Consider the following 14770-nt stretch of genomic DNA (forward strand, 5'->3'; position numbering starts at 1 on the left):
ACGCTCTGTCGCGTCCTTTCATATTTTCCTCTTATTTTGACATATTTTTAAGAGAATTGCACACTACACTTTTTTTCAGCAATTTGCCTATAGCTGAAATTCCAATACTATAACATGATTTTGCTTTGCGAAAGGCTGCTAAGGTAGTAAGAGAGATCCATTTCGAGGTCCCCTACTCTTTTAAAGAAAAAACACAGAAAAATAAAATTTAATAAGCAATGTTTGTTATCATTCGAAAGATTATACTTTGGCATTTATTTTTTGAAGAGTATCGTTTTCAAATGTTGGCCGCGGCTACGTCTCAGATGGTCCATCCATTGAGTCCAATTTTCGATGACCGAAGAATTTTGCACACTTTCAATTTAAGATTTCGACGTAAATTGCGCCAAGTCGTTACATACGTCAGTCCGAGTTGCTGTGAACGACTCTCCACGGTCTTCGTGTACACTCTGTCGTGGTCTATTCAATCGAATATTATCCAATAATGAATACTGGGTCTCAAGATGGGTGATGGTGTTGCGTATAGTACGCTCAGTAGGCCGATTATGTTGACCATAAAAAAGTACCGCTTTTTTGGATCACCCTATATCTTTTTAAACTCAAATAACAAACCTGAGTTTACATTTTAATTTAAAATATTTGAAGGATTACTTAAATTTGTGACACAACTCGCAAGATACAACTTAAAGAAATGGAATACAACGACATTCATCAGAACGTAAAAACGTTCAAAGGCCTATCGTAACCTTAGAGAAATGGAATAATAAAACAAAGCAATTATCGCTTTGCAGGCCAATTTTATAAACTCCTAAGCTGATTTTTATTTGGAATCATAATATAAAGGGAACACAAATATAAGTCAACACACCATTTACTTAATTTGTGACCTCCTTCACGAAATATGAAATAATTATTTTAAAACATTTGTTTAATTTTGTTAAGTTTCATTTATATTTATGCAAAGCCAAATCCTTCCGAGCACTCATGGATGGCTTTAAGCAGGCTGCTTCGTAATTTTTCATATGATTTGTACATAGGCAAATCCAACTGGTTAAAGCTGAAAAAGGCAAATAGTAATAAGTCAGATTATAAAAATTAATTAAAGAAGTATTTTAATTTGAAATGTATATTTATGAATATATCTTTATCGCAATGTCGCTAAAAATATGGATATCACTTCTTAACAAAAAAGTTATTTTTTATATGTTTACTAGTTGACCCGGCGAACTTCGTACCGCCATACTGCACTACTTTATTTTGTATAGCTGACAGTTGTCCTATCTTAGGTATGAGTACCTATTCAATTTAAACTGGAATCTATAATACCCTCCATATAAAAATGAATCCCTATTTCCCTGGTCTCGCCATAGCTGAAAAGGCGATAGAATTTAATTAAGTAACCACAATTCCGAACAAACGATGCACTACTACTTTCAATATAGTCTATGGCTGTGAATGACGATTACATTTGTTATGCGCGTTTTTTAAAATAGCAAAATTAAATTATTTTTTCAATCTTTCTGAGACATTTTCTTAATACTTTTTTCCGTATGAACCTTCTAGAGTATTAGAAAACTGCAAAAAAAAACCAGCCATATCGGTCTAGCCGTTCTCAAGTTATGCCGTGACAACGGGAAACGGGTTTCATTTTTATATTATATATATAGATTAATATCAAAATAATATATAATTTAATACTTACTGTAAAGGCATTAATACTTAGCTAAAGAGTTGAAATTTCTTTATTATTTGTAATCATAACTAAAAGTAAGAGTAGGTTTTAAGAAGGGTCTAATATAGCAGTATATTTCTAATTTATATTAATTTTGGAAATCTTGAGTTGTTCAATATCTCTAACGATAATTATGAATATATTTATGAATATATTTATTTAGTTAACATTTCGTTATATTTTTCTAATAAAAAATTCATTAATTTTTTTTTCTTTGGATGCATTAGCCTTCTCGACCAAAGAGCAGTTGTTAAGCAGCTGAAATTTACATTGCTAAATTTTTGTTTGGAAATGTTGCTAAATTAAGCCTATGATATTGAAAAAAATATTTTTATAGTAGCTGACAAAGAAATTCATCCACCAACGTACATATGTGTCTCATATGCGAACTTTGAATTTGCACAGTATATGTTATTTAAAAAAGTTTAGGTCAGTTTGGATCTGTTTTGTTATATAATGAATCTTATGTTTTCTTTTACCTTTTAGTTTAGTGTACCTGATGTGTTTAAAGACAAAATGTGAAATATATCGAAAATGACTGATTCATGCAAAGATGGCTTTGCGATCGGAGACATTAAACATGTGATATAAGTTAGTTGTTGTAAATCTTCTATCGAGTTGTTAAGAATTTTGCAAATCCCGTGACTTTTAAGTGAACTGGATTAACGACCAAGAAGATCGTATCCTGAAGGAGATATTTAAAAAAAATTTCATGTTTAGAGAAGAACGGAATCAGTACAGCGTCTTTTTTAACGCCGTCTGTGATCGCGTGTAACTTGAAATATTTACATAAAAAATGTACAAAATCAGATTAAAACTTCCCTAGCCCTCATATACCTAATATACTATATGATCATTTGATTTGTCTCGAACAGGTCCATTTAAACTACACGCGCAAACCGAATTGATAATATATTTGTATTTTGATTTTTTTTTCTTGCGATTTTACCATGCAAAACCAATTTTATTAAAATTTTGGGTTTCCAATAGAATCACGGCTAAGGAATCGTTAAAAATGTTGCAGAAGTGTTTTGGGAAATTTAATTAATATAACAATTTAGAAACACAAGTATTTGAGAGGCTCAAGGTCATGGTATTTTGTAGTTGAGTTAAGGAAATTTATAAATGGCTTGTAATTATAGTAACCGTGAAAGGAATAAACTGCAGCATGAGTTTTCTAGGTTATTTTTATGGAAAATATTTATTTATTCTTTTCAAAACATACATACATATGTACAAATTAGATTATATAATTGAAAGTCGGTAAAAACACTTCATATTACAACACTGAATTAAAAAGAGTGAAGCGTGAGCTTTGGTTTTCTTTTGTGCGGCTGATTAAACTGCATACCATACATTTTTACACACATCAAAATTCGTTGCTAATGCATTAAATGTATTAAATTTAAAAATAAATTTGAATGTAAACACCGTGGTTACGCAAGTTGATTGCAAAGATGACTTCAAGCCATCTAAAACTATGGCTACTGCTCCATAGAATAACATCATTTGTGGCAGAAACAATAGAACTATAAGTGGCTTCTAACTTTGTATAGATTTTTAGATGAAAATGCTCGAATATGTAAAACATGTTCTTATCGCATTAAAGAAAAAGCAGAATTTATACACAACATTACAAGTATGTTCCAAAGTAAGGTATACAGTTTGTGTAGTGTGATAATAAAAAAAACAAGCAAATTTAATCTCAAGCTTAGTTTGCAATAACAGAAATAAATATTTTTAAAAATATTATTTTGTATCTGTATTGTGGAAAACACCTATGCTAGAACAGAACAGAATCGACGTTAATTTACCTAAATCATTTAGACACCGGAATATGTAGTTGCCAGATTGTTCGAGTGGCGATCTACTACATAAAGGTTGCCGGAGCGGCACCGGACACAGTGCTCGTTGTAAACTCGAATGACGAATAATAAAGTGATAAGTTATTTAAATTAGAAATAAAAACTAGTGTATAGGAATTAAATTCGGACTTTTATTTAACAATCCAGAAGCAGTAGGCGATTAATTCAGTAAATCCGTTACAATTTGTATCAGAAATGGGATTGTCAAATAAAGTCCTATAAGCTTATTTTTAATAATTTGGTAACGAATAGAATAAAATCCGATGATAGCCCCGCTCACTCATCATATTAGGGTTATGCGGAAAACTACTTGAAGTGTGATAACTCCGCGTGGTGTTCAACGCTTCGGCACCTACCAGCACTGGAATCTCATCGAACGATATTCAACTGGTAGGTCCAACACTTCAGGATTCACTGAGTAGTATACTTTTACGTTTTCGTCGCTATCGAGTGGCGATAACTGCGGACATAGAGAAGATGTTCAGGCAAGTGGTAGTTGCATCTGAACATCGCGACTATCAACGAATTATATGGCGAAAGTCTGCTGAAAACAAGATCCGGGTGTATCACCTGTATACCATCACATATGGCATGGCCTGCAGTCCTTACAATGCAGTACGAACCCTACAACAATGTACTTGTAATAATTCCGCTGTGATTCCCGACATACAACAAGCGACTCGTGCTCGAACTGCGATATTAACCTCGTTTTATGTTGACGACTTCTTAACAAGTTGCGAAAGCGTTACCGAAGCAGTGGAGCTGGCTGAGAACGTGGACGCCATCTTATCTGCGGGACAGTGCACCCTAAGGAAATGGCACTCGAACGATAGTCAGGTGATGATGCGTTTATCTAATGAGCCGTCACTTTCTAGTTATATTTTCTATTCTGGTGAAGCTTCCATTTTGGGCTTAAGATTGGACGCACTGAAAGATCAGTTACTCTTTCGCGTCGATATATGTCAAAGAGTAGAAATTCCAACGAAGCGCCGTGTACTCAGCGAGGTGGCACGTCTCTTCGATCCTACTGGATTATTATCGCCTGTTATCGTAAATGGGAAAATATTCATTCAGCGACTGTGGTCTGCGGGTCTATTTCTGGGACTCCCCATTGCCTGAAGATCTTTGCCGTGATTGGTTAAACTATCGGTCACAGCTTCCGGAGCTCAATCAAATTCGCGTCGAATGGTGGATGGGAACGATTCCACGCGTTCAGACATCATTTCACGGGTTTTGGGATTCTAGCTCACATGCTTATGCCGCAGTTATTTATGCGAAGACGTCGAACCCAAACGGTTCGGTGCGTTTCACATTTCTGACGGCGCGCACCAAGGTGGCATCACTCAAAACTGCTACTATTCCACGCCTTGACTTGCGGCAGTGCTCCTTCTTGCATAGACATTCCAGATAGTGAGAAAATCTTTGCGATTAGGTGACGTTCCCTACTATCTGTGGTCGGACTCAGCGATCGTATTGTGTTGGCTGAGGAAGGATCCAGCAACACTTAAACCATTCATATCAAATCGGGTTCGTAGAATACAGGAGCTGACATACCCCTGAAGCCCTGGTGTCGATTACTGTGGGCCTTTTACACAACGTATCGGAACGAAACGCTTTCGAACGCTTATCAAGACGTATCTCGCAATATTCGTGTGCATGGTCACCAAGGCCGTACACATTGAGGTGCTTGATGACCTATCGCCACAGGCCTTTTTAGATGCTTTCACTCGTTTCGTCACCCGACGCGGTCCCTGTGGGGATTTATATAGTGGTACTGGTACAGTCTTTGTTGGTGCCAACCGACTCTTGAAGGAAGATCTCGCAGCAGCCCCAGTGCGCCACATCAAGGAGGCCTCTGGGAGACTGCTGTGAAGTCCGCTAAGCATCATTTGACATGCTGTGTGGGTGCGCAGGTGATGTAGTCAGCTGCAGACACTGGCCGTAAGAATAGAGGCCTGTCTTAATTCCCGTCCTATTATACCACTCTATGACGATCCTGAAGAGAAACTTGCATTAACGCCAGGTGATTTCCATATCAAACATATTCCTAGCAACCGGCTGAAACAATGGCAATGGATACGTCAAATTCAACAAGGATTCTGGGAGCGATGGAATGAGAATCCAGTCTGCAGAGACGGAACAAATGGTTTCAGCGCGCGAGGAATATAAGGGTGAACGATATCGTTCTAGTCAAACACGAGAACCTGCCTCCCACTCACTGGTGCCAGGGTCGAGTGATAACACTTCACCCCGGAGCTGATGGAGTGGTCCGCAATGTCACGTTGAGAACCGCTAGAGGATACATGAAACGAGCCATCCAGAAACTATGTTTATTGATAGAGAATCTTTAGACATCTTTATGACACTTGCGCAAAAAATTAAGAAAAATTTTGCCAGATAAATCACGAGTAAATGAAAAGCAACCTATTTTTGAACAAGAAAATTAAAAAATCGTTCCAATAAACTAGTTAATAAATATCCTGACGATTTGTAAGAGACGCTAGGCAATGAATGTATTCATTTACATTGTCAACTCAAATATTTCTTAGCAAATACGGAAGATGTACGCTCTGTCGCGTCCTTTCATATTTTCCTCTTATTTTGACATATTTTTAAGAGAATTGCACACTACACTTTTTTTCAGCAATTTGCCTATAGCTGAAATTCCAATACTATAACATGATTTTGCTTTGCGAAAGGCTGCTAAGGTAGTAAGAGAGATCCATTTCGAGGTCCCCTACTCTTTTAAAGAAAAAACACAGAAAAATAAAATTTAATAAGCAATGTTTGTTATCATTCGAAAGATTATACTTTGGCATTTATTTTTTGAAGAGTATCGTTTTCAAATGTTGGCCGCGGCTACGTCTCAGATGGTCCATCCATTGAGTCCAATTTTCGATGACCGAAGAATTTTGCACACTTTCAATTTAAGATTTCGACGTAAATTGCGCCAAGTCGTTACATACGTCAGTCCGAGTTGCTGTGAACGACTCTCCACGGTCTTCGTGTACACTCTGTCGTGGTCTATTCAATCGAATATTATCCAATAATGAATACTGGGTCTCAAGATGGGTGATGGTGTTGCGTATAGTACGCTCAGTAGGCCGATTATGTTGACCATAAAAAAGTACCGCTTTTTTGGATCACCCTATATCTTTTTAAACTCAAATAACAAACCTGAGTTTACATTTTAATTTAAAATATTTGAAGGATTACTTAAATTTGTGACAGAACTCGCAAGATACAACTTAAAGAAATGGAATACAACGACATTCATCAGAATGTAAAAACGTTCAAAGGCCTATCGTAACCTTAGAGAAATGGAATAATAAAACAAAGCAATTATCGCTTTGCAGGCCAATTTTATAAACTCCTAAGCTGATTTTTATTTGGAATCATAATATAAAGGGAACACAAATATAAGTCAACACACCATTTACTTAATTTGTGACCTCCTTCATGAAATATGAAATAATTATTTTAAAACATTTGTTTAATTTTGTTAAGTTTCATTTATATTTATGCAAAGCCAAATCCTTCCGAGCACTCATGGATGGCTTTAAGCAGGCTACTTCGTAATTTTTCATATGATTTGTACATAGGCAAATCCAACTGATTAAAGCTGAAAAAGGCAAATAGTAATAAGTCAGATTATAAAAATTAATTAAAGAAGTATTTTAATTTGAAATGTATATTTATGAATATATCTTTATCGCAATGTCGCTAAAAATATGGATATCACTTCTTAACAAAAAAGTAATTTTTTATATGTTTACTAGTTGACCCGGCGAACTTCGTACCGCCATACTGCACTACTTTATTTTGTATAGCTGACAGTTGTCCTATCTTAGGTATGAGTACCTATTCAATTTAAACTGGAATCTATAATACCCTCCATATAAAAATGAATCCCTATTTCCCTGGTCTCGCCATAGCTGAAAAGGCGATAGAATTTAATTAAGTAACCACAATTCCGAACAAACGATGCACTACTACTTTCAATATAGTCTATGGCTGTGAATGACGATTACATTTGTTATGCGCGTTTTTTAAAATAGCAAAATTAAATTATTTTTTCAATCTTTCTGAGACATTTTCTTAATACTTTTTTCCGTATGAACCTTCTAGAGTATTAGAAAACTGCAAAAAAAACCAGCCATATCGGTCTAGCCGTTCTCAAGTTATGCCGTGACAACGGGAAACGGGTTTCGTTTTTATATTATATATATAGATTAATATCAAAATAATATATAATTTAATACTTACTGTAAAGGCATTAATACTTAGCTAAAGAGTTGAAATTTCTTTATTATTTGTAATCATAAGTAAAAGTAAGAGTAGGTTTTAAGAAGGGTCTAATATAGCAGTATGTTTCTAATTTATATTAATTTTGGAAATCTTGAGTTGTTCAATATCTCTAACGATAATTATGTACTGAATAACATTTCTTTATTGATGAGCCATTTCATCACTTTTTCATTGGTCATATACAGAAATAATTTATGAATATATTTATTTAGTTAACATTTCGTTATATTTTTCTAATAAAAAAATCATTAATTTTTTCTTCTTTGGATGCTTTAGCCTTCTCGACCAAAGAGCAGTTGTTAAGCAGCTGAAATTTAAATTGCTAAATTTTTGTTTGGAAATGTTGCTAAATTAAGCCTATGATATTGAAAAAAATATTTTTATAGTAGCTGACAAAGAAATTCATCCACCAATGTACATATGTGTCTCATATGCGAACTTTGAATTTGCACAGTATATGTTATTTAAAAAAGTTTAGGTCAGTTTGGATCTGTTTTGTTATATAATGAATCTTATGTTTTCTTTTACCTTTTAGTTTAGTGCACCTGAAGTGTTTAAAGATAAAATGTGAAATATATCAAAAATGACTGATTCATGCAAAGATGGCTTTGCGATCGGAGACATTAAACATGTGATATAAGTTAGTTGTAGTAAATCTTCTATCGAGTTGTTAAGAATTTTTACAAATCCCGTGACTTTTAAGTGAACTGGATTAACGACCAAGAAGATCGTATCCTGAAGGAGATATTTAAAAAAAATTTCATATTTAGAGAAGACCGGAATCAGTACAGTGTCTTTTTTAACGCCGTCTGTGATCGCGTGTAACTTGAAATATTTTAAATTTTTTAGTTAAAAATTTTGATTTTGTACTCATAAAATATATGTTAATATATCCCCAAAATTTTACAACTGATACAATAGTTTCTATCTTTTAATTCCCAAAAATCGTTTTTTTTTTCAATAAAAGAAGATGTAATGAGCGAAAGTGTTCAATCGGAAAAAATCGAAATTAGACGCATTAAGTATACTGTAGACATATTTCTTTTAGGTTATAATATATTTGGGTAAAACGGGAATAACCGGGGAATAAAATATCGTTAAGCGGAAAACTATAAAGTGCCATAACTACGCTGCAAATTAAGATACAAAGCAATTTCAATCAAAATTTCTGTGGACAAATCTTTTCGGCAGACCTGCCACAGTACGAAAATATGTAAAATCGGAAGATAGCCCCGCCCACTCCCCATTTTACGATTATGTTGAAAACTACTAAAAGTGCGATAATTCAGTGAATAAAGGCGAAACAAGCATTACATTTAACAGCCAAGTTGTTAAAAAAAAGTTTCGGTTGTAAAAATTGGGGTATGGCACCGCCCACCTTTAGGTGAAATCCTATATCTCAGGATGACCAATTTCAACCAAACTTGGTTATACAAACATTCCTATCATACGCTCTGAAAATCGGAAGCGAAATCGGATGACCAGTACGCCTGCTTCCCATATAACAAACTTTTAAATTCCATCTGATTGCAGTATAGTATAATGCAAACATCAATGAAGTTATCAGAATAAAACTTTGCACAAAAAGTGCCTTTAAGATATTCAACACGTCTTAAACTTGCCGAAATACATATATGCTAAATATATGTATAATTTTTCAAGCTTCCAGATACCGAATATAAGGACACCAGGGCCTATTGAAAACGAATACAATTTTTATTTTGATAATAGTGTGCCCGTATGAAAAAAATGTACAAAATCAGATTAAAACTTCCCTAGCCCTCATATACCTAATATACTATATGATCATTTGATTTGGCTCGAACAGGTCCATTTAAACTACACGCGCAAACCGAATTGATAATATATTTGTATTTTGATTTTTTTTCTTGCGATTTTACCATGCAAAACCAATTTTATTAAAATTTTGGGTTTCCAATAGAATCACGGCTAAGGAATCGTTAAAAATGTTGCAGAAGTGTTTTGGGAAATTTAATTAATATAACAATTTAGAAACACAAGTATTTGAGAGGCTCAAGGTCAAGGTATTTTGTAGTTGAGTTAAGGAAATTTATAAATGGCTTGTAATTTTAGTAACCGTGAAAGGAATAAACTGCAGCATGAGTTTTCTAGGTTATTTTTATGGAAAATATTTATTTATTCTTTTCAAAACATACATACATATGTACAAATTAGATTATATAATTGAAAGTCGGTAAAAACACTTCATATTACAATACTGAATTAAAAAGAGTGAAGCGTGAGCTTTGGTTTTCTTTTGTGCGGCTGATTAAACTGCATACCATACATTTTTACACACATCAAAATTCGTTGCTAATGCATTAAATGTATTAAATTTAAAAATAAATTTGAATGTAAACACCGTGGTTACGCAAGTTGATTGCAAAGATGACTTCAAGCCATCTAAAACTATGGCTACTGCTCCATAGAATAACATCAGGATTTGTGGCAGAAACAATAGAACTATAAGTGGCTTCTAACTTTGTATAGATTTTTAGATGAAAATGCTCGAATATGTAAAACATGTTCTTATCGCATTAAAGAAAAAGCAGAATTTATACACAACATTACAAGTATGTTCCAATTGTAAGGTATACAGTTTGTGTAGTGTGATAATAAAAAAAACATGCAAATTTAATCTCAAGCTTAGTTTGCAATAACAGAAATAAATATTTTTAAAAATATTATTTTGTATCTGTATTGTGGAAAACACCTATGCTAGAACAGAATCGACGTTAATTTACCTAAATCATTTAGACACCGGAATATGTAGTTGCCAGATTGTTCGAGTGGCGATCTACTACATAAAGGTTGCCGGAGCGGCACCGGACACAGTGCTCGTTGTAAACTCGAATGACGAATAATAAAGTGATAAGTTATTTAAATTAGAAATAAAGACTAGTGTATAGGAATTAAATTGGGACTTTTATTTAACTTTTCCAGAAGCAGTAGGCGATTAATTCAGTAAATCCGTTACAATTTGTATCAGAAATGGGATTGTCAAATAAAGTCCTACAAGCTTATTTTTAATAATTTGGTAACGAATAGAATAAAATCCGATGATAGCCCCGCTCACTCATCATATTAGGGTTATGCGGAAAACTACTTGAAGTGATAACTCACTAAATAAATATTCCAGAAGCATTAAATTCAACGTCCTATATGAAAGGTCCTCATAGCATTTAGATGAAATCTACCAAATTTGGTGCACAAAATTATCTTGACATTCGTATGTTACCGTTACCTTGTGAAAATGAGCGAAATCGGACAACAACCTCGCCTATTTCCCATGTATCACGATTTTAAATTCCATATGAATCTTTCACATGACGGATGTATCGGAATAGAACTTTGCACAAAGAGTGCCCTGAGGTGCGTAAATGTCACCCGTTAAAAAATTGTCGAAATCAGTGACTATAACTGATATTCTACGGAAAATATAGTAAATCTCTGAGGTTTGTTATTGAACTTTAGAGAATCTTTTCCTGATAATAGTGTGCTCTTCTGCCAAAAAGGAGTAATACCTCATATAAAGATTTTCGAACTTCAGGTTGACTTTATACCTAATCTTCATAAAACATGTTCTTTAGTATAATTGAGTACCGTAAAAAGTTAATGCAATGAATCACAGCTTTTCCTAGCCCCAATATACTCGATACGATATGATTTCCGACTTTCACGTGACTGTAAACCGTTTAAGTCGGAAAATATGTGTGAAGTTTTAACGAAATTAAGTGGACATGTTTATTTAAGCAAAATTTGGTTTAGCCGTGAATGTGAATGAAATACTGGTATGTCCAGAAATTTGTCTAAGCCGCCTATGCATGACATAATGATTTCACAATCTTTATTTGACTTTTTCCTCATACATACACCATTATATTATATTACCCAATATAATAATATATTTAGTCTTGTGAATTAAATTTATAAAGTGAGTATACAATCTACCTATAATAACGGGTGTTTTTTTCGAGGTATAGAACTTTAAGTTGGCATTACTGTTCAAGATGGTGACCGATTTAACAGCTGTTAAGTGATTTATTCTCAGTTTGGTTTGGCAATTCATCATGAATAGACTCACACCTGAACAACGCTTGCAAATAGTGCAATTTTATTTCGAAAATAATGGTTTTGTGCGGAATACGTATCACGCACTACGTTCATTTTATCGTCGACAATTTTTTTTAGCGATGAAGCTCATTTTTGCTTGAATGGCTACGTCAACAAACAAAACTGCCGCATTTGGAGTGAAGCTAATCCTCAAGTGTATGTCACCGTTACATCTAGAAAAACTGACTGTTTGGTGCGCTTTATGGGCTGGTGGAATCATTGGTCCGTACTTCTTCAAAAACGATGATGGCCAGAACGTTACAGTCAATGGTGATCGGTATAGAGCCATGATTACTAACTTTTTCATTCCTGAATTGAACCACCATGATGTTCAGGAGATGTGGTTCCAACAAGACGGCGCAACATGTCTCACAACTCGTAAAACAATCGATTTATTGAAACACAAGTTTGGTGACCGCCTAATTTCACGTTTTGGACCTGTGAATTGGCCTCCAAGATCTTGTGATTTAACATCGCTAGACTACCTTCTGTGGGGTTATGTAAAGTCATTGGTCTATGCGCATAAGCCACAAACGCCATTGGAAGAAAACATTCGCCGTGTTATTGCCGATATACGGCCACAAAGGTTGAGAGAAGTCACCGAGAATTAGACGTCCAGATTGGACTACATCCGAGCCAGCCATGGCGGTCTTATGCCAGAAATCATATTTAAAATGTAATGCCAGCAAAAAGAAAATAAGCATTATTTATAATTTTCCATCGATAGAGGAGAGGTAAAAAAGCATTAGAAAGAATAAATTTTGTACAGAAAAAATTCTTAGACAATTTTGTGATTACTTGACTCAGTATAAGCTGATCACACGTCAAAGATAAAATACGCCATATTTTACAGTTTTTCTTCGATAGAGGCGAAAATGCAAGCCTGGCCGCTGAAAATGTAAATACAGTTTATGGTCCTGATACTGTAACAGTTTGTCATGCGCAATCTTGGTTTCGTCAATTATGTTCCGGTATTTAGGATGTCAAAGATGTACAACACTCTGGAAAACCAATTGTCGAAAATATCCACAAAATAATAGAAATCGTCGAGTCGGGGTGAGCTGGCCCAAACGGTGTCCAATCCAGGATAGACGGTCAGGGGGTTTTGCTATGTGATTATTGGGATCGGTCGTTCTCTTAATTCTGCGGTCAGCTTTGACCAATAGAAGAGGATTTGGATTCATCAGGACATTTCCAGGCCACTCATAGTGACTCGCACGAAGCTCTGGGAGCTTGGTTGGGTAGTTCTAACACTTATAGACCGGACCTGGTAACAACTGATTACTACCTGTTTCTGTCTATGTCTAACGATTTTGTTGGTGAAAAATTCAACTCAACAGAAGCTTGGGAAAATAGACTGTCCCAGTTTTTTGCTAATAAGGACGGGAGTTTCTATGGGTGTAGAATTATTTTGGACCAATGACTTCCTCTGCTCATGGATCACGACAAACAATGATTTTTTGTGGATGTAACGGGGTCTCAACAATGGCTTGTGGATTATCATCACTCCAAAAGTCAGCTTCGTCGCTAAAAAAATTTCTTGTGAAAATTGGGAGGGGTGGCCATCTCGTTTTAGACGATGCATCATGCAAACCAAACCATTATTTTGGTACTAAATTTGCACAATTTACAAACTTTGTCCCGGAGTAAGTCTATTCATTATGAAATGGCAAACCAAACCATGGAAAAATGATCCGAAACTCTTTGATTCGAGAGAGCGTTGTCAAAGTTCACATTTTTATAACATTTGACAGTGATGCCACTAAGGAAAGAAATAAGTTTTGAGATTTTTTAATGCATATTTCGGTTTCCATTTTCCAGAAAAATATGCATAGTTAAAATTAGTTTAACAAGCTATTTAGATATTATATATGACGTCTAAATATATGTACATGTATATTTTAATCACAAAAGATTTTCAAAATTAACGTTTAAAACAAAATATTTTAATATTTCAAAACACTTATAAGTTTTAAATAACCTAAACATGAACCTTATTTCTTAGATTCTTAGATAAATAATTATCTTTTGATAATTCATTCGGAAGTCATATTTTACGTAGCATTTGCCGGGAATTCTAACCAAAATATGTGTATACGTTAACAATTGGTACTGCTAAACAAAGGGGCCGTCCATAAATTACGTCATCGATTTTTTCAGATTTTAGACCGCCCCCCCCCCCCCCCCCCCTATAATCATCCTATCGTCATTTCTTAATGACCCCGCCCTTCTCCCAAAATTGACGTCATTACTAGTTTGACAAAATAAAACATTGCAGATTTGAGAAAAATAGGGTATTATTTGATTAAAACACTTGGTTATAGAATCACCTTTTATAGATATTATTATACTTTGGCAATAATCATTGATATAATTTCTTTGGGTCAAAGTCTCTCTTCAGTTTACGCCATATTTCATCGCAAAGCTTTTGTGCGGCTTGAGGGGTTTTATCAAAATATCGTCTCTTCACAGCAGAAAACAATCGCTGGTGCACTTTTTGTAAGTCAATAACCATCGCGGATCGACTATAGTAATAAATAGCAGTGAAAATAGTTTTCTGATTTTGTTATTTAACGAATTTGCGTTAAACCCGTGATGGAAAAATCTGCGCGGATAAACGTGTTGCATCGTTCACGTTCGTACTCAGATTGACAGCGAGCGCAGGCCGCAGGTCCGCAGCGGTGGCGTGCGCGCCAAAGACAAAGGAAGCCGACTTTGTTTAAACAGCGCC

At 34.8% G+C, this 14770-nt stretch overlaps 1 protein-coding gene across 2 annotated transcripts in view; it reads right to left on the reverse strand.

Annotated features, from left to right (window-relative positions):
- Window positions 1-777: 777 nt before the first annotated feature.
- HUWE1 (HECT, UBA and WWE domain containing E3 ubiquitin protein ligase 1) overlaps window positions 778-14770 on the reverse strand; it is a 38622-nt gene continuing 24629 nt past the window's right edge. Inside the window, exon 12 of one of the 2 annotated variants that reach the window (XM_070110244.1) lies at window positions 778-1057. In XM_070110244.1, coding sequence (XP_069966345.1) covers window positions 955-1057 — 103 coding nt within the window. In that variant the 3' untranslated portion in view covers window positions 778-954. Of the gene's footprint in view, window positions 1058-6939; window positions 7220-14770 lie in introns of those variants that run through there. The other variant, XM_014241270.3, reaches the window with a different exon arrangement.

Source organism: Bactrocera oleae, chromosome 5 (genome assembly GCF_042242935.1).
Source record: "Bactrocera oleae isolate idBacOlea1 chromosome 5, idBacOlea1, whole genome shotgun sequence".
NCBI classification, from domain to species: domain Eukaryota; kingdom Metazoa; phylum Arthropoda; class Insecta; order Diptera; family Tephritidae; genus Bactrocera; species Bactrocera oleae.